Source organism: Phoenix dactylifera, chromosome 14 (assembly GCF_051530095.1).
Source record: "Phoenix dactylifera cultivar Ajwa chromosome 14, Ajwa_hap1_PhDact_Kaust_v1.1, whole genome shotgun sequence".
Lineage (NCBI taxonomy): Eukaryota > Viridiplantae > Streptophyta > Magnoliopsida > Arecales > Arecaceae > Phoenix > Phoenix dactylifera.
The window spans coordinates 27029044-27049271 of NC_143203.1; the positions used below are offsets into that span (position 1 = coordinate 27029044).

At 39.9% G+C, this 20228-nt stretch overlaps 1 protein-coding gene and 1 pseudogene across 4 annotated transcripts; both read right to left on the reverse strand.

The window, feature by feature from the left end:
- Nucleotides 1–3353: 3353 nt before the first annotated feature.
- On the reverse strand, nt 3354–4994 carry LOC103696825 (fasciclin-like arabinogalactan protein 4 pseudogene; annotated as a pseudogene). The gene has a single exon (XR_015973049.2). The product of XR_015973049.2 is annotated as a fasciclin-like arabinogalactan protein 4 pseudogene (transcript).
- A 1129-nt stretch (nt 4995–6123) lies between these two features.
- On the reverse strand, nt 6124–20146 carry LOC103696835 (protein ESMERALDA 1-like). Of its 3 annotated transcripts, XR_015973047.1 has the most exons (11): nt 19511–20146; nt 17902–17971; nt 17315–17382; nt 17102–17190; nt 13088–13285; nt 11564–11768; nt 11289–11456; nt 9918–10085; nt 9622–9812; nt 6798–7538; nt 6124–6670 (listed from the first exon to the last, which is right to left on the reverse strand). XR_015973047.1 is itself a non-coding variant. In XM_088710511.1 (10 exons), the coding sequence occupies exons 1-10, from the start codon at nt 19880–19882 to the stop codon at nt 7376–7378; spliced, it is 1692 nt and encodes a 563-aa protein (XP_088566637.1). In that variant the 5' UTR covers nt 19883–20146; the 3' UTR covers nt 6742–7375. The 3 variants fall into 3 exon arrangements, 1 of the variants encoding a protein (XP_088566637.1); XR_015973048.1 differs by lacking the exon at nt 6124–6670 and having other exon boundaries at nt 6742–7538; nt 9622–9798; XM_088710511.1 differs by lacking the exon at nt 6124–6670 and having other exon boundaries at nt 6742–7538.
- Nucleotides 20147–20228: the final 82 nt, after the last annotated feature.

A 20228-nucleotide genomic window follows, 5' to 3' on the forward strand; every position in this document is an offset into this window, starting at 1 on the left:
CCCGTTTGCGCTGGATGCGCGGGCCGGAGCGCCCAAAACGGACAATACCTCGGGAGGAACGCAGTTCTCTTTCTCTGCTAGCTTAATGTGGGCTAACTGTTGCGTGAGGCTCCGACCAAAACGTCCGTCCCCGCAACAACATCATTTAGGAGGACTCAGTCATCCATCCAATCACACTTAAAACCATAATTCTAGCCTAAACTAACAAAGTCCATTACACAACATTCCATTCTAAGCCAAATATTGCGTCAGGCTTTGATTTCAAATTCAGCTGTTGTTTTTCCCCCTGAGCTTTACACAAGTTGGTCTAAAATTTGGATTGTATCCACTTTAGGCTCAAATCAGCCTAGAATGAGGTAACATATCCAAGGTCAGGATGGTCTTGTAGGAGAACCCAACTCTCATCAGCCACCTTAAGTGGGAATCTGGTGCAGGATGTGGTGGCCATGGAGCAAGCACACATCGAGGGGCCTTGATCCATTACATTGTGTCCTCCACTACTCCATTGTCTTCATCGATCCCATCCACATTGTCCTTATCTTGCAATAGTGGCCAGTAGTGGAGCAAATTGTCTAGCAGTTTGTGGGCACTAATGGGAGGGGGAGGAAGATGCTGGATTCTGACAATATTTTGGTTGGCTATAACTGCAAGTGGGGTATGCATCCATGCTCTTTGCCAGTTAATAAATTCATAAGCAGTAAGGATCCATGGCCTCCTTGCTGAATATTATGCATGAAGGACTTGACATTGATGACAATATAATCATAAAATCTGATTTTATCTATAACAGATTTTGTTAGATACAAGGGCGGAAAACTTATTTTTAAATTATTTAGTACTTATTTCTCAAAAAAAATCATAAAGTTTTTTTATTTAATGATTTATGTAAGCTACGCCTCACAATTAGGTAGAAACTCCATTAAAAATGGTTAGATGATTTAATATTGATCCAGGATCTTTAGTTTCAATGTGGACTATTTTGACCACTACGAGCGGAGCTGAACAGGATTTAGAAGCGAGATCCGTCATATCAGAAAACTAAATCGCAGGTTAAACTTAAGGGGGTTATAATTTAATAGTATTTTGTGAAATTAATCAAAGAAGATCATCCTACTATTAATTTAGGGCATGTTCACTCACTCTTGATGTAATTTTTTTTTTTTTTGCTGATATGGCATATTACACAGACCGTATATAAATACAGCCCTGAAAGTCAGAATAACGCGTCCCTAAACATACTAGGTAAATGAGTCTCCAAAGTCCATGGAAGCCCTCCTAAATGATCCGCCACAAAGAAAGCCATCCAATCCGCAATACTATTGGCCTTCATGTAAATATGCCTCGCAACAAAGAGAAAACAAGCACCCATCTGACGCCAAACGTCCTGAATTAGGGAGTTAGACCCCACAGCTCTTGCCCGCCCCTAGATTCAGTTGATCGTAGTCACTAAGTCACCTTCCAATATGATGGTATAAGCCTTAAGAAAGTTCTGCACGTATCTGAATCCATCCCAAACAGCTCTCAGCTTCGCCCTAGAAACAGAACAGAACAGGTGTACAACCAGCTCTTGCAGTTTTCCACTTGATCCAATTTTACTTTCTTCACATGAGATTATTCGCTGTTGATGGCCATCACTCATCAGACAAGCTTTTTGCTTTTTAAGAGAATACGTGAAGCTGTCTAAAGATCCTCTGCAAGTAACCAGCACTGAACCATGCTTCGCCTTCAGGGGCTTGAAATACAAAGAGTGAGTAACAGTGGGCGACGTCTAGGGAATATAGCTTCTAACAGCTCGACTAAGGAAAACAATGACTTCCCACAAAGGGCTCGTTTTAAGACGCATCCCCGGATTCAATCATTCATTTGACCCCCGCTAGCTCCCAAGGAACCATCACATTATGGCGCTATAAAAAGAGATGGTGGACACAGCTTGCATTGTACTAAAACGTACTAACAAATCGCTGCAATCCTCCTGCGTGCCCCTAAAGAAGATATCCTGATATTTTATGGAGCAACATTCAAAAGCAGTCTATTGTTAAAACGTATAGCAACAAATAAAAATACTTATCTTTTTTTTCAGTAAACAAAAATACTTATCTTTCATTGGTAAGATATAATTTGTATTTACTGGCTGTGAAACTCTGCTCTGCATCCAACTCACCAGTAATGTTGGTTACAAATGAAAAACAAATCTCAACTAGATTCCCTAATTATCCTATAACTTAGCACAGTTCCATCCTAGCATTAACACTCAACTCAAGGGAGGCAACTGCATGTCTCTTGAGAAGAAATGCAATGGTTATGCAATCCAACTTCATAGAAGCTCTGAAGTCGTGGAGCCAGAACGAGATCTATATATTTCTCCCATTGTCACGTTAAGTCTTTTAGTTTCTGAACCTTCTAAATAAATCTCTATTTTGCATAATAAAGAACAAAAGCATAGAAGTCATGATTTAAGAGTTGTTTATTCCAAACTAACTTAAATAAAGGAAATTAGCAATCATCCAACCCAAATTGCGTCACACTTCCAGGAATCGGACCTAAGGCCCAATTCAGCAAATGGGGCCCATGGAAAACCATTCGAGAGGCATGGGGAGGGGGAGGCGGATTTGCTACGTTGCCAGGCTGGAACAATCTTCTTGCGCAACTGGCGACGTGGCCACGGGACAGCACACAACACGCGATCCGAAGCAGCACACGTGGGGCCCGGTCGGGAGGTACGAACAAAAGCTCATCGCATATCAGGACAGCATGGAGAAGATATAGTAAAAGAATCTAACCGGTGACGGACGGCTTCCAGCTGCCCATATTCGTACCCTCCTTGTCCCCGCCAGCTCATCCCCACTCCCCGCGATCCCGTCACCGGCAAGGTCAACTTATCCGCCCGCAGAGCCCACCACGTCTCAAAAGCTCTCGGCCTCGTAGAAGGAAACAGAGAACGAGTAGCAGAAGAAGAGGGCAATTCACTAATTGATTGGAATTCCGTGATTCTAGGTTCTCGATCTCTTCTCTCGATTCTCAAATTCCGTTTCGATGGCATTCCAGGAGAAAAATCGGATAAAAATGGGATTTCCATTCATCATCTTCTTCTAGCTCCGGCAGAGACAAAGCGAGAGAGAAAAAGTCGTAATTTTGGAGCAGAGAGACGCTTAAAAAGGGGAAAAACCTTTCCCTGCTCGCCCCGGAGAAGAAAGGAACCATCTTTCTCGATTTTCCAGCTCTTTTTGCCAGCGGATGAAGACGAGTAGAAGAAAAGGGAGATGAAAAGAAGTGAGAGAGTGGGAGAAGAAAGGAATCGCAGTCTAATTGTCGAAGAATTCTCCCAAATTATTCCAATTCCAACAAGAAGCCAATTAAATTTAAATTTCCTCCCCCATTAATAATCACCCCCAAGATATTGAAAATGAAAGAAAAAAAATCGCTGCTTTGCAGCCAGAATTCGAATTCTCGTATACAAAATTCCGAAATCCAAGGACAAAAAAACAAAATTTAGAAGAAAAGAGAAGAAGAATCCCAGATCTCATACCAGTAGTAGATAGAGGTAGCCTATACACAACAGAGCAACTCCATTGGTGATAGAATCCCGATACCTGGACGCGGCCGATCTTATGTCCCCCCCGACCTCGAACCCCGGTGGCGATGACAGCCTCGTCGGTGGCGTTTCCACCCCGTCCGGCCCCTTCGGCGCGGATGCCCCTGCCTGCGCCGGCGGTGGAGCCACCTCCGGCCTTGGCCCTCCGCCCGCCGAATCCTTGCTGAAGATCTCCTTTGGAAGCAAAACCCTTGAGACGGCGAAGACGGCGACGGGGTTCTGGTCGAAGACGGTCCGGGTGATGGAGGCCTGGACCACGCCGGTGTCGATCGCCACGGAGCCGTTCGCCCGCGTGATGTTAAGCGTGAACCGGCCGGCCTCCGTCGCCTCGGTGGCCAGCGTCGGCTGGACAGGGTTCACGATGGACTCCAGGGAGCCCAGCGGGTAGTAGGAGTGGAGCACGTGGAAGCGTAGCACCACCGACTTCCGCTCCGCCGGCAAAGACTGAAGCCGTTCCGTCACCGGCAGCTCGGCGAATGCCTCGTCGGTGGGCACGAACACCGTGATCCCAGCCCCGCGCTCGTCCGCCTCGAACTCCCCCGCCACCCCGGACGCCTCCAGCATCGACGCCGCCACATTGAAGTCCCGCCCGTCGACCAGCACCCGCGTGATGTTCACCGGCGCCGCCGGCCGGGTCTCCGACGCCGCCAGGTCAAACCCGTACGGCACCAGCAGCGCATCCACCGCAAATATACTTACGTTGTACGGCAGCGACTCCACGAGGGAGAGGATAGTGGCGTTGGAGGAGGAGTAGGGGACGGGGGAGCGGGCGGTGACGGCACCGCCACGGGAGTCGCGGGTAAGGTTGACGGCCCCGAGGTCGTTGAAGGCGCGGCCGGTGGTCTGGTAGAGGGTAGTGACGAGCTTGCCGGCGGCTGGGATCCGGCGGAGTTCCTCCCAGGAGAGGTACTCGAGGAGAACGTGGTAGCGGAGGACGTCGGCGATGTCGGCAGTGGAGCGGCCGAGGTCGCCGGAGCGAAGCAGGTAGGCGTTGGGGACGACGAGGAGGGTGAGCGATGACCGCCATGTGAGGTCACCGGCCACCGGCGTCGAGCTCAGTAGACGGTTGAAGCCGGAGAGATCCGGGTACGCCGCGAGGAGGGCTGTGACATTAACCCCCAGGGACACGGAAGGAAGAAGAAGTAAAAGAAAGAGGAGAATAGGGGCAGGATGGGAAATACGAGAACATGGGTGGAAGAAATGAGGAGGCGAAGCCATTTCTTTCTTCTCTCCACTCCACTCCCACTGAAGAGAGAGAGAGAGAGAGAGGAGCAAAGGAGGAGCAAAGGCAGCGTTGATGGCGGTGCTGTCTTTGACATGACCTGGTGGAAGTAGCTGTTCAGCTCTTACTAACCTTTTTCTTTTTGACAAAAACATTACACCTAACGGCCACTTTGGCATATAGGTCTTCTGTGAGTGGATGTAGGCATGCATGACAAGAAGCGATTTTGATATTGCACCAAACCGACCCTATCAATCTTGCAGTCCGTCACCTTTTATGTTGCCAATCATGCATGGTTACATTAAACCATATGCATATTACCAATACTCTATGATGTATATTAGATTTGGTACTCCCTCGCTTGCTTGCAATTAAGAGCCTCACAGGAAGCCTTTAGAGCTTAATCCTGTACAGCTCTGATGTATAGAAAACACCCGCGACTTGAGTACGAGTGAAAGTTGCTATAGGGTGTGGTGCGAGGGTAATTTTCAATTTTCAACCAATTGCATAGGAGTCAAAAATTTATAAATAACAAGAATAATATTTTAAGTCCAATGAAGAGAAAGCAGTACTTGTTATTTATTATATCCAATAGCAGAAGGTTATATAATACGACTATATTGGAGGCTTTGGTTGGAAAGATGTATATGATATTCTAAATTGTGATTCAATTGACCATCTTAGGCGGTTTTTAAGATGAGAATGAATATTCGTTGTTCAACCATCTTCTTGTATCGCCCTGATGTCATGAGTTCTAGTAATTTGCAAGGAGTTATAATAATAAAACCCTTCTTCAGTAGTTTCCCAACGTGAGAGAGGTTTGGGTTTCAAGGAGTTTTAGAGAGTTATGTGCAGGCTTGGTCGGTTGGAGAAACACCGGGCAGCTCCTCCTATGGTTGGTACGGAGGTTGTGGTTGCGGGGGATGTCAAAGGAGGGAGCTTTAACCGTGAAACTGACTTGAGTACTATATGTCCTCCTTGACAATTCAGAAATATAGACACGATTCATAGTTAACAATTTCTTTCATTTTCCTTTGGATAGACTCGTGACGATTCGCGATATCTCCACTCCTCAGACACAGAGCTGGACCTTCATTACATGTCCACGTATGCTAGAAATCATTGGTCAAAGCAATTTGTTTTTTTTTATTTTTCACTAGCTCGTGCCGTCCTAGTCAGTTTGTTTCAGATCATTTTCCAACAACTATCGAATGCACACCAGAAACATGCTCATCGGTATTGCATAGTTTTAAACAGATAGATATCAAGTGTCCACCAACTGGCTGAATCGCCTCATTGCAGACCAGACTGTGCTCGCATCAGACCAATGAATTGAACCAGAGGCAAAGCAAGGCATTAGGTTTAAGGTCTCTCATCCGCAATGAATAACCAGATGACAGTCCTGGCATCACGCAGAAATTGAGACTCGCACGAATCTTAAATAATCAGCACATAATGATGGAGTGAATTTGTATGTTCTGAGCATTAAAATATATACAAATAAAAATCCTACAAGTGCTGCAGAATAAACTATGGGGAAGCTGATAAACAATTTCTCCAGCCGCAACTTTTCCACCCGCAATCTACAAGAGAATGATTTCAGTGATAAAGTCTGTAGCCTTGGGCCCTTGGGGACAATCTTGCAACTGCAGGCGCAGCACATGGTCTCATACCCCTGCTGCTTCAAAGAGAGGATTGTGCTTGGAATGGTGAAAGGAGCCTACTTCCTTTTTCTGTGACAGTCTTTCTGTTTGCACGATGAGAGCTGCACGGTGGCATGATTGCTAGAGCCATGGTTCCCTTAAATGGTATCAGAACTCTGGGACTGATTTTTCGACTCATGGCACTGAAGTAAACTGGAAAAAAAGAAGAAAAAAAGGCATATCCAATCTTAATATCAAGCCTTATCACATCAAATTGAGAATAATTATGAAAAGAATGAATGATGTATAACTTTGCTATCAATATTGTGTATCTTCTCACCCTCATGGAAGGGCCAAAAAGTCTAAATCTGAACATCGATGTTACAGAGGAAGGATGACACCCTTCATGAAATAATTGCCTCTTACAGAATATCGGAACTTGGTTGGGACGATAACCAAGTAATATACAAAATGGTAATAGAGAAATAAACCTACAACATTAGTGCCCCAAATGCTCAATAATTTCCGTTTCCCCCTCTACACGAACATCTGTGTATAATGAGAAAAAAGTCAATACATATACAAGCCTCCGCCAAAACTGAGGGAGAAGAGTGACGAAACACGATGGTTTCAGATTTGTGAGACACAGAGGCTGCAGATGCAAGCCAAACTCTGTCAGCATCCAGGGTAACTCTTTTGGATGAAAAGAATCCTATCATTGATCATCTCTTCCAGATATACAAGAGGACACCGATATCCCAAGCCAAAAGGAATCGTAACAATGTGCTTTTTGCTGAAGCCTGCAAGCTTGCAAAAAAGACAGCGCTCCGCCAAATGCCAAGGAAAAGAATGAATCACACACCAATGCCAAAATCAGGTGAATTCCAAGGAATGTTAACAAAATCTCCATAACTAATATTATTGAGCTGGTGGAGATTTTAAAACTTCCGATTTGTTCGAGCGGCACATGCAGTCTGGGCAAGGATAGGTGTATATCGAGTCATTTGGTCTTTTAATCTCTATCCCCTTGGCATCACTATGAGCTCGCATGTTTAATAATTGACGCTTCAAGGCCTTCCAACTGTTCCAAAATAAGGGGAAAAGGGTTTGATTATGCATATGCAGTAAAATCACACTACAAAAAAAATAATCCAACCGGTTAAATAATCAATTAGTATTCAAAAAGAGAAGCAAAGCCGTGTTTCGAACTAACTGATAATATAAGCAATTGTTCTTCTTCGACATTATATGCTCTAATAAAGTTGATGAATTTTTCTTCCAAATTTCTTTATTAATCAGTGAACAGTCACAACCAAAAAAACAGAGTTTGGAAGGTGGAAGTGTGTCGTTGCCGGAACATACATACCATCAATGTTTAGGATGAAATGGGATCCCTTCAGTGCCTGCAATTATGACCCACAAAATATGGCATGCCTTCTCTTTTATTTTATGAGAAGTTCAGTCTGAAAGGCATGCTTTCATTACAAATACCCACTTCACCCTCTCAAGGGCTTTTAGATGCCTCTGGATCTGTCTTCCCAGTTTTTAATGCACACCAGGTCATATCCAAGTCATTAGCATTACAAGGTCTTAGTTTTTATGCTTAGGATGACTAAAGTAATATTACCTCCCTCGCTCTTTTCTGGTTCTATTGAATTTCTGATCCTTACTTCCATGGCTTTACTCCAATATTCTTATTTAGAATTTAAACCTATTCTCATCTCATCAAAAAATGACATTATTTAGGTTCGCTTCGACATTATTTCAAGCTTTTTCACATGCAGTCTCACAACATTGGTCAACATCATGGAGAATGAAATTGAGAAAGATACGAAAGTGGGAAAGGTGGTAAAATAGGTTTCTTAAAGCAGGAAAAGTGAAATGTCATAAAAAAATATTAAATTTATAAATATGAATGAATAATTATGGATGAATAACCAAAAAAAAACTTAATGTTGGAATGAATGGATGAATGATTCTTGAAAAAGAAACAAAAGCAATACTCTATGGTGTTGGTTAATTGCAAAATTGGGAAGTGGAACTGCAAGACCCCCCAAGATTGTGTCTTCTCTCCTCTCATCCTAGCCTCTCCCAAATCCCTTCGCCTCGAACTCCTCTCTGTCCATCTCCTCTCCTCCACACCCACCCACCCACCCCCCCCCCCAGGGCCCCAGCCCCCAGGGCCACCCCACCCCAACCAATCCCGACCATATTTGTTTTAAAACCTCTTTCCCTATCTTCCCAATTTGACTTGATTTAGTTCTAACTAAAAGAAATCCGATTTGGTTTAAAATCTCTTTCCTTATCTTCCCGATCTAATTTGATTTAGTTTTGATTTTAAAAAATCTGTTATGGGAAAGTCCATTATTTTAAGGAGTCTAGTTTGATGTGAATCCAATTACGTAAAACATGATAATTTTTAAAAAGTTACAAAAATAAATCTGAGAATGTCAGGACAGGGCATATTCTTTTCCTTGCGTATGCGAACTTTACATTTCTCAAAACACAATTGGCACTCATTTCCCAATTCGGTTTCCTAGAAACTTCTGTTCGAGGGGAAAACATGTTTCCCGGCTCCTGTGCTCATAACTGCAAACTATATAACCTTAGGTCTTCCTCTCCTCTTCCAACATTCACCAAGGGACCATCTCCTTATTGAAGCTCCCTTAGATCTTCATCATGTATGCTTATATCATCAAAATTAATTATCTATCCCTTTGTCCTTAATTGTGCAACTCTAGAGCTCCTCCATTATACCCATCTCTCATTCTATCAATCCTAGTCACAAATCTACCACAATATTCTCACATGTGCTACATTCAACTTGTTTTTTTGGAACCTCTTTCTTGTCCAATATTTTGACTATGCAACATTGCAAGCCTCATTATCGTTCTACTTTTTCCTTTAAGCCACCAAGGTATATGTTGCTCATATAGCATCATGAATGGTTAGTGTTAAATATTAACTTGTATTTCTGCTACTCTTGATGAACTAAGATTTTGGATATAATTTGGTTAATCATAAATACGTACTCCCTAATGATCTACAAGCAATGGATGTATTAACCTGAAAAAATATTTCAATGAAAAAAAAATCAATAAGAATCATAGCTCACAACCCGCATAAATAAACTGAACTGTTCATCTTGATTCATAACAACGTACCTAACTTTTGGATTGTCAAACAACAAGGCCAACTTCCTTTTATCAGGCTTGATAGTCTTAGAATGTCCACCATACAAATATCTTCTATGACCAATCAAAAAGTGAGGAAAATTCCCACCTTGAGTTGTCAAAAACACTTCGCTATGAAGACAAACACTATAGTCTACAGCAGCCATCCTAGAAGAATAGTTCTGGAAATTATAATTCAAGTTAAAACAATAAATTGTAAAAGATTATGTAATAGGCATGATCTACAGTATAAAATCTCAAGAACCACAAAAACAAATTAATGTTACCTTAAATGGAGCAAGCTCCTCAGCTGACGCTAATGTCTCTTTAGTTTGCAAAAGGGGAAACATTTCAAGAAGTGGAGCCATAGTCTTTTCTGCCTTGTAAATCTTTCCTGAAGCCAAATATATAGCTGTATTATTACTGAAACCCATGCCTTGGAGAATCAAGCCAACCTGAGCACAAAAGACAATTAGGTAGGAACAGGCAACTCCAAGTGCATGGTAATGCATCAAACATAACAAATCTACCAAAAAGGGCATTAAAATATATACAAATTAGTAATTTCAGAATTGTCGAAACAAACTATTTCCTAAAGCATCAGCCATGCTAACTGAAGATAGCTGATCCATTGCAGATAACGTAACTGAATTTTGTGAAATCATGGGTCACCTTAGGTGCTTATTTTCACAAAAAATATGTTAAGAACCAAACCATCTAAAATTGTGCTAAAGAATTCTTTGATTTAGTCTTGCTCAGTTTACAAGATCTATGCTAGCTGCCTAGCTCCTCAGTGTCCCATGCATATGATTATGATATCCCATAGTATTTCTCCTGCTCTTGACAGGAAAAACTTTTTTTATGAATAAAAGTCCAGAGATTTCTACATATACACATATATGCTTCAAAAAAGGGAGAAAATATTTGCTTATTGGCACCACAGAAATATAGGAGCTTTAGCTTTATACAGATGTTGGTCAAGAGAGACTCAAATGCAACAGCAAGTGATGTTATAAACAATATAATTTTTGTCTGATATTTGATTTGCATGTAAACCTGAATAAACTAGACTAAAGTCCCCCTATTCAGCTCTGTTCAAGATTCATTCATGCAAACAGATTTTTGGTCACCAAAGATACAATATTGAGCATTATTTTTGAGATTTTAGAAAAAAATAAACCACCTTTTCAACATTTATTTCCTTCTAATCAAATTGAATTTATTCCTACACAAAAAAAGAATCATGTCAATATTATTTCTTTTTTTTTCTTTGTTTTGGGGGGGGGGGGGGGGGGGGGGTTTGCTTTATTCAAATGACTCCTTTTAAGTTATCCAGAACCTAACAGGATTTTAAGGGATACAGATGCTTTAACAGTTCAAGCACCACACTCTAGAAACATACGATGCTAAGCATCAGTCAAGAATGATCTTGTTGGAGGTCAAGGAACAACAAGTGGTTGTAAGGTCAAAGTAGCATGAAAGCACTAAAGCAAAGCAAACAAAAGGAAAAGCCGACAAGAATGACCGCAAACTTAAAGCATCTTCAAGTCAATTTCTTTGCTAAGCAAGAAGACAGGCATGGCACAGATGGTTCCAGCAATCATAAACTTTACAGCATTCTGATACGAAACACTATTAAAAGCTAGACAAACATTTACCTCCAAAGGTGTAAGAGGACATTTTCCATTCATCCTAATTACACCAGGTCGTATAACACGACCGGGTTTAGTAAATTTTCCTCTCCAACCTCTTTCTCTTGCAGCATTCATGTCCTGGTTCTCCTCTTCACCGCCATCAAATATGCAACAAGAGAATGCAACCATATCCTGAAAAAGAGGGCAACAATCAGATTTACTATTATATTTCCATGAAGTTCATGAAATGAAAATACAAGAGCAACCAGAAGTCCAAATATTGGTTGTGGAAAGTTGACCTCTTCAAAGCGAAGATGCACTGCAATATATCTACCATTATTGTCTATGCTGCGTTCCTTAATTCGAGAAATCAACTTTTCAGCCAAAGTTGCTATAGGCTTTGAAAAGCGTAAGGCTTCAAAATTTGCCAAGCATCTTAGGCGTTGGACCGTAGAAGGGGCATCAAATGATAAACGATTGGCAAAAGGAGATATCCTTATAAACCTGAATTTCAATCAAAAAACAAATGTTGTTGAATTATTATAAACCATTACTCATGGAATCTTACAGTAATAAAACCACAAGGAAATAGGCTTACATGCTTTTAGGGGTTTCTGATTATGTCAAAACAGACTTCTTTATGAAATTACGCGAGAAACTACACATTTTGAAAGTTTGCAAAATTAGAACGCTTGTTTATGAACTTGCCTTCTCCAGCTTTCAGTCTCATGCCTCATTTTCTATCATCTAACATGTTGTTTCACAGTACTGGTGCTTCTCTCCAGCCAAAGGCACTTAGAAACACAAAAGGCATCTATTTCTCAATAAATGATATGATGATAAAAATGCTTTTATATATAATAAAACTCAAAGGGCAACCTACATCAAAACCCACTCAACTAGAACAAATAAGACAGTATGGCACAGCATCATATAACATCAAGACTTTTTCCTCAAAAAAAAAAAAAACATCAAGACTTTTTCCACTGAACAAAAGTATAAAAACCTGTTCTATATAACATCATGGGCTTCTGATATATCATCCTTTATATGTTTTGGATGAAGAGAACTGTATCTAAGTTTCAGTATCTAATGAATCGATGACATCTGAGCTATGTTCCACTAGATTTTAGTATTTTGTACATAATGATATGATTATATTTTAATTAAAAAAGGTTACCCTCAAAGTAGCAACAATTTTGCAATAACTATTCCTTCTAATGGTTCATACAATCATAGTGATGACAATGATATGAAATTTGCATCAGGTGGAATTATTATGTTTTATAGAGCTGTTCATCACCTCTCTAAAACTAGTGTTTAGCGAGCATAGCACTTGCTTGAACCATAAAATTCTACATTTGATTTGTTAGCCTACAGGAAATTATGTACGTAATATATGATAGTAGGCACAGCAATGCAACAACAACCAACTAAAACCAACTCAAATTTGTAGCCACATCACATCACTACCGTATACCTGAATGCATTCAGGTATCTTACTCAACACATAGGACCCAAAATATTTTTCACCCATGCACTAGTACTGATACCATTACAATTAGCAATTTCATGTACCCTCACATGAAGTTTGAACATAAAACCCTATATTAGCTTTATGGGACAGATCAAGTTACACGTAAATACGTAAAACAAAAATTTAGCAAAATTCTTCAATAGAATGACAAAGATAGTCCCTAGAAACTGCTATACAAAGAAAAATAAAATCTCTAGAAAAAATGTAAATGAATTCTCATTAAGCCTGCAATTACTAGAACAACCTGCCAAGTAAAAGTGGTAGATAGACAGGATATTCAACTCACTTTTCTTCAATTAACTTAGGCAGGACAGCATCCTTGTAATATTGTATGGAAGACCAAGCCTTGATCTTGAAGTTATGCACATTACTCATATTGTGACCAAATCGTTCCATCATGAAGTCAGGCACCTTATCAACTACTCTTACATCATTTTTCAGGGTATGGATGAAGTGCTCCTCGTCATAGATATCCTTAAATTTGCTGCAGGCAATGGTAAATATGTCAGCAAGATCATCATTAATAGATTCTTTACCTACTACTTAACAAACAGCGTGCTAGCAAGTAACAATGTTATTTTTTATATGTTTCTTAATTAATCAGTATGATTTATATACAGAAACCCAATGTCAGAAGGCCAAGAAGACTCCATAAAGGGAAATACTAAAAAAAAAGTCTTAGATGTGAAGGCCAAGAAGACTCCAATCCAATTATTTCAACTTTCCTTCTGGCAGTTCACAAGCTAATTAAGGGTAACAGAGTTTTAGGCATTACAAAAAAAGTGTAAGCCAATGATTAAAGTACCATCTGCTGCACCAATGCTGGCCATGGGCTAGCATACAATATCAGCAGTGCCATGCCATGCTAGGGCTCATAACAAAAGAGAGAGAAAAAAAGGAAAAGAGCCAATTTGTGTCAATAAATTCTAGTCTATGCCAGTTGTATCATGCCCATATCCAGTTGTCTCATTACATGACATAGAGCATACACTAGCACTTGAATTCATGTTATCAGCTAAAGAGAAATGCAACTCATCTTCACTATTCATAAGTGTAGACTATAACAATATTACTTTTTGAATTATTAAGCAGCAGTAAAAAGTTGTCGATTATTGAACAAGATAAAACAAATGCCAAACTACTAGAAAAGAACACCTCTATAATGAAGATAAAAGCCAGCAAGTTCATCAAAGCTAAGAGTTAGACTGAGGTGGGTAACATAAATAACAAAAACAAGTAGAATGGTTACTTAACTGAGTCCCTAAATTAGCTAGAGGCCCAAAAGGCACAGGTCGGACCTAGAAGACAAAATGGATCTATTGATCTAAAAAGAAATGCTTGGAATATACAAATTCCAGTGTTCAATTTCTCACCCATGCCTTCCACCATACTGCTTGTGTCTCTAGTGGCTGGCACTGACTAGGCACAGTTTGTTGTGTAATATACCTTTCTTGGCTATCAACCACTCTGTTGTTACACATATGATAGGAAAGTCAACATAAAAGATATGCAGTAATCAGCACCACCATCAGTAAAGTCAGAAACAAATGAGATTATGATGCCTTTTGACACAGTAAGCATCTTGTGTCCCTATTTAGAAACACGCTATCAAGGTTTCATAAATCATCCCAGAATTGTTGGAAACCATATAAAGGCCATACCTCAATTATGGTATGTTGCATTGTGAAACTTATCCATCATGTTGGTACCTCTATCCAAATAATAAATCATACAGCTATTATTTAGGCACCCTAAACCCTTCAATCACCAAGTATACCCCTATTAAAATGAAACTTCGTGACCTGTCTCCTTTCCATCTATGCATTAGGCCTATTAATCCATGACCAGGGGATCTTGACAGATTTAACACTAAGAAGCGAACAGAAGCAGCTCACCAACAGTCTTCATATTCTATGAATCTCCATAATCAAGCATTTAGCTTGTTACCGACCTTGACATTTGACATCTTTTGCTAAACATAACGACCCCTTCATACACTCATAATATATATGCTGAAACACATAATGAAACTCATCAAGTAAAAACTAAACACATAGGTAAGAGCAACTGGAATAAGAAGTTGGCAGCACACCACCTGTATTTTGTTAATGAAATCATAAGTGGTATAAGAAGAAGAGGGAACATAACACCGAAGTTCCAAAGCTAAGGAACTAGCTCAACCTCTAGAACAAACCAGTTCAAGAGAGATGCCTTGAATATCAGCAACAAAACAAACAACCAAACAAAATGCTACCACTCAACTGATAAACACCATTATCACACACACACAAAAAGAAAGAAGAAGAAGAAGAAGAAGATGAGGCCCCATTATCACAACTTATAAACAAGGAGACAGAACAAAATGAAAACCACTCAAGCCATGCAAGCAAAATGCATGAGTAAAAGTTCATTAGACAATTCATTCCTGTCCATATGCCAATTCTGAAGCACCGCACACCACTCCATAGTTAACCAGAAAACCTTTTTAAAATTCCTATTATGTTTCTCCAGCCAAACTTCCAAAGCAAAACCTTCAGAATCAGGTTTATAGATTTGGTGCTTTCCTAGCAAACTACTTGGTCATTTGACATTCATCTAATGATGTGTCAGAAATTCAAAGGGGAAGTTTATATCTCTTTCCTCTATTTCACATCTCTTTCCTCCACCAAGAAAAGTCACCTACACAGTTCTAATAACAAAGACAACCTGTGGATAGGTGCCTAATAAGTCCTCTTAAGAAAACAACAACTTCTGTTGAAAAGTTGAACTATTATGCTTTACAAATCATCCTTCTGCACTAGTCCTATGTAGGCATGTGGTTCTTTCAATACAATCAACAATTTGGCTTCTACAAAGAAAGGATCCCTTCGTTTCAAGTTTTTTTTTTCCTAGCTTCAAAACTACTCGCTCCTTTGGTATTGGATCAGTGCAACAATAAAACTAGAGATAGAGGACCATTTCTCTGACTTATCCTCCCTCAACAAACACATAGTCAAGAACGGCATATCATCAAGAAACAATAACAAAATAAGGATGCAAAGTATCCAATTTAGCTTAGAGCACTACTTGCCATGCCTAAACACCACAAGATCACCTATGTCGACAACACCAAGTAGAAAGGATCTTTTTTTCAACCCCGCATAATATAATTTTAGATTTCAGACTTCAAATCCCATCTATTTTGATCCCAGAGAAACTTGTTCTTGCCACTTGGGTCCACAATTTATAGCCTCTGCTCTGAATTTGCCGGCATATGCCTAAAATTTTCAGGTTTGCATACTAGCTCTCAATCTGAATATTTCGTCACACTCACCTCCAACCTATGAGCATTTGAAGAAAACTTTCTTACAGCCTCTTCCATTGTGTTTTCCAGCACCATTAGGGCAATAAAGACTGCAAAGAGGTAAAAGGCACGCCTTGATAGGAGCAAGACCACATTCGGCAGAATAATCGTCTATCACCAAAAAAAAAGTTTGATCTTCCACACAAACAATTATTTTTATGTTTTAAAATTGCACCCTCACAATATGAAGCCCTGATTTTGAAAACAGCATGAGATTATCCTTGAAACTTTGGGGAAACCTTTCTGTTTCATACGAAGAGATATTACATAATTGTCTACAATGCCATCCACTAAACATATTTGCTGCCAATTATCTTCAATGATTACAAAAATTCAATTTGTCATAGATTTCAGGTCATGAGTAGCTGTTAAAACTTGAAACTTAACAAAAAAAACATATGTTTGGTTTTGCATGTTCTGGATGAAACTAGATAGTTCCATAAAAAAAAGGCCAAACTGATTCAGAATAGGTGTACGTCTTTCAGAATGCAAACTGTTGCAGTTAGCTTTTATAACCAAACTGTTACAGATGAAGTGTTTCATACTGGATATTCACATCATGTTTGGATTATCTGGCATGAAAGAGTAAATTTTGTAAGACTAAAAGAGACTAGCATTATGTGAAAGGAAGAGATATGTTAACTGGTGAGAAAGAAGTTAAACCATTGAATGCAACCTTCACAATTAATCTAAACCCATGATTATAAAAAGGTTGACAAACTTATAGGTTTATTTGTTGGTGCCTTTTATATCAACAGTTAAGTCTCAGACCAAAGACTTATATGTCAAAATCAGGGGCTCATCAAGTAACCTCTACACAAAGTATGAGACTGAGATGATGGATCAAAGTAACTGACAAAATTTGTTCAGCCTAAGAATATGGTAATGCCAAAACCAGACAGCAAGATTGACTTACACAAGCTATGCAACAAAGAATAGATTGAGATCTTTACAAACCTAGGATCCCTCCAAATGCTGTGGTAGTGGAAATTAGGGATAACAAGCGTTGCATTTAGATATCCAGCTACTGCAACTGCATTGCATATCTATCATATGTACAACAGGAAAAAAATATAAGTGACAGAAGGTAAATTAGTAAATGATACATCTAGAAACTTTTTAAAAAGCTAAAATCAACATGTGCTGAGACAGAAAAAGAACAGGAATTACCGATGCCCGTTGTTGATTTAAACCACCATTTGCTTCGACATATATGTAACCATTAGAATCAGGCAACTCTGTATAAGAAAGACAAAAACTTAAATAAATTTTATATCAATGAATGATTTGGAACATATCAACAAAATGGATACAGAAAATAAGGGGGCAAAGATAAGATGGAAAGTTCTAAAGTCAAATTTTTTAGCAGCAATCAGATAAATTATATCTAACAAGATTCAAAACTTTATGAGCTGATAAACTGAATCCAGAAGATTGAAACTATAGGCGACCTTTAACAAGAGCATGTAAAAGGTGAATGTCCCTTATTAAGGTATTTCAACATTTTCTTAGTATTTCTAAAAAATGCAAATACAGCAAAGTAATAGTATTATAACCCAAATTGCAGAAAAAAATCATACACACTTGAGTTTTATATACCCCATGAAACCCAAAAAAGAAAAAAGAAACATAGCATGTTAAATTGAGACTCCACTCCAACATTAATAACTTTGTAGACTGACAAACTGATTCAAGTTTCACAATGTACATAAACAAATAAAAGTTCAAATTTATGACATTTAAGAAAGATATCATACCATTCATGGTCATATTTATACATGGCCGCCACATACCACCTTTATAAGGGTGTCTCCATACTGTTGCTAACTACAAAAAAGAGTTGAAACTTTAATTCATAACAAATGAGATTCAGCATTCCAAAAATTTTATAAGATAAAAGAAAATGAAGAAAAGGAGAAGGCACATTTTCTTCGATAAAAAATGACGTTACAATTTAACAATTCATAGTAACAGGTGTGTACATATACTGCAACTCAGGATACAGGATTGAGGATCTTATGTGACATGTCAAGAACTACTAAAGAAAACTAAATTATCCACAATGGGGGTGACAAAACCTGGATTATTGAACCCAGATATAAATAAAATCATGTGAAAGCAACTTTAACTTCATCAATATGCCCATCATAAATCAATAATTCTAGACTCAACGAGTTCGTATATACTTTCTTCAACCCAAAAAAGAACTTCCAAATATATAGTACTCTTTTAGCATGATTCAGCAAATCTGGCACTCCCTAAAAATGAAACATGCATGTACCAAGCTCATCTCATTTATATGGATCCTCTCTGTAAACCACGATTTGTACTAATAATTTTTTTTCTTTAAAATTTTATGTTGGTCAAATAACATCCTAGATAGAAGCATCTCATCAATTCTTCTCTTGATTTTAGTTTGACAAAATGGCTTTATCTATTTCTCTATTATTTGTATAATAGATATGAAAGTTACCTCGTCTATTTGATCCCAAACTTTTTTTCATTCATTTTTTACCACAATTGCACTTCCTTTATTCTAGTTCTACTAGTTTTTAGAACTTCATAAACCATATACATCTTCATAGTCCAATTTAGCACCCAACCTTATATTCATCTCATCAACAACAGTATTGTATCATCCGCATGTAACAAAAACCATGACAAATGAAAAATTAGAAATGTTATTCACAACAAGAAGACACTTCCTTATCTTCATAAAAACTTTTTAATGCCTAATATCTATCATTTGCACTGCAAAAGCGCAATATCAACTGTCGAGTATTATAGCAGCTTCTAAGATATGCAGCAAGAAAGTTTCCTTGGATAAGGTGAATAAATACTCAAATAAAGGAGGGGGGAAGGGCATTTATATATATATATATATATATATATATATATATATATATATATATATATATTTTAAAAAAAGAAAACAAAGGTAGGTGAGGGTTTTGAAGTCACCATGCATATGCTATCAGTGTCATATTTAACACAGACAATGATACAAATGTTGCTATCACGCCCTGTGAGTTAGTTTTAATAAAACTCAGCATGTACACTAGGTACATTGTCATTTTCTAGCCTTGGCAAAGAACCCCGATGAAGTGTACCCATAAAACAAACTCAGAAGTAGGAGATCCGCAAGGAATATGCCGTCATAAACATACTATCGGGGTTTTTTTGGATGAGTTCGTTCCTAGAAACCAAACCATCCATTCTCTGGGCAAGATTCAACACCTTGATATCATCTCAGCGCCCTCGGAGAGCAATCCAAGAGCAATGAGTAACCACCAAGAGCCAAGAAAAGACAAGAAAATGCAGATCCAAGCGGATTCATTAAAAAACGGTGTGGGTTCAAGAACTGACCACATCGGAGGAGTTATCGGCGTTCATATCGGGGCGGAGGCGCTGGTACAGCTGGGGGCTGCGGTACATGGAGCCGGAGGCGGGGCGGGAGATGATGCGGGGAACGCCCTCGAGGGATACGGTGCCCATATAGAAAAGCATCCCGGCGACATAGAGGAGCGGCGCGAACAGGAAGATGGCCTGCCGCCGGAGGAGGAGCGAGAGGAGCATCCACGCCATCCGCTGCACGAGCGACCGCGGGGCCTGGAGCGCCCTCCCGGACGCGGACTTGGAGGGCCGCCGGTGGGTCCTCGGCGACCGACGGGGAGAAGCTGGTGGGGACGGCGTCCCCCCGCCGCTGCCGAGGCGGTTGTAGGCGTGGTGCGGCACCATCGCGTCGTCGTGGTCGCCGGCGGCGCCGCCGAATGGGGCGATCCCTCCGTCCCCCCCGGTGGAGATCGATGGCGGGTTCTATGCAGAGGGGCGGCTCCGCATGTATCGTTTCTTGGGCGCAGGGGAAAGCGAGGAAGGAGGGGATCGGTGGGGAGTGCGGGGCACGTGCGGCGGTGGTGAGGACCGGGCTTTTGACCAACTCGACGGATGTCCGTCTCCTGACCGGAGTTCTCGGACCACGGAGACGAGCGCTTGTTTGTTGATAGGCTTATAAACAGCCGTTGAACTTTTGCATTTAGAGGCGTGCCACGTCGGGCTTGGCCCAGATAAGCTTTGATTGGGCTTG

Coding starts and splice junctions, on each gene's coding strand:
- LOC103696835 (XM_088710511.1), bottom strand. CDS start 19,882: ATGGTGCCGCACCACGCCTACAACCGCCTCGGCAGCGGCGGGGGGACG. Junction 17,191..17,314: donor TAAATCAACAACGGGCATCG/GTAATTCCTGTT, acceptor TACATATGATAG/ATATGCAATGCAGTTGCAGT. Junction 13,286..17,101: donor AGCATTTGGAGGGATCCTAG/GTTTGTAAAGAT, acceptor CATTGCCTGCAG/CAAATTTAAGGATATCTATG.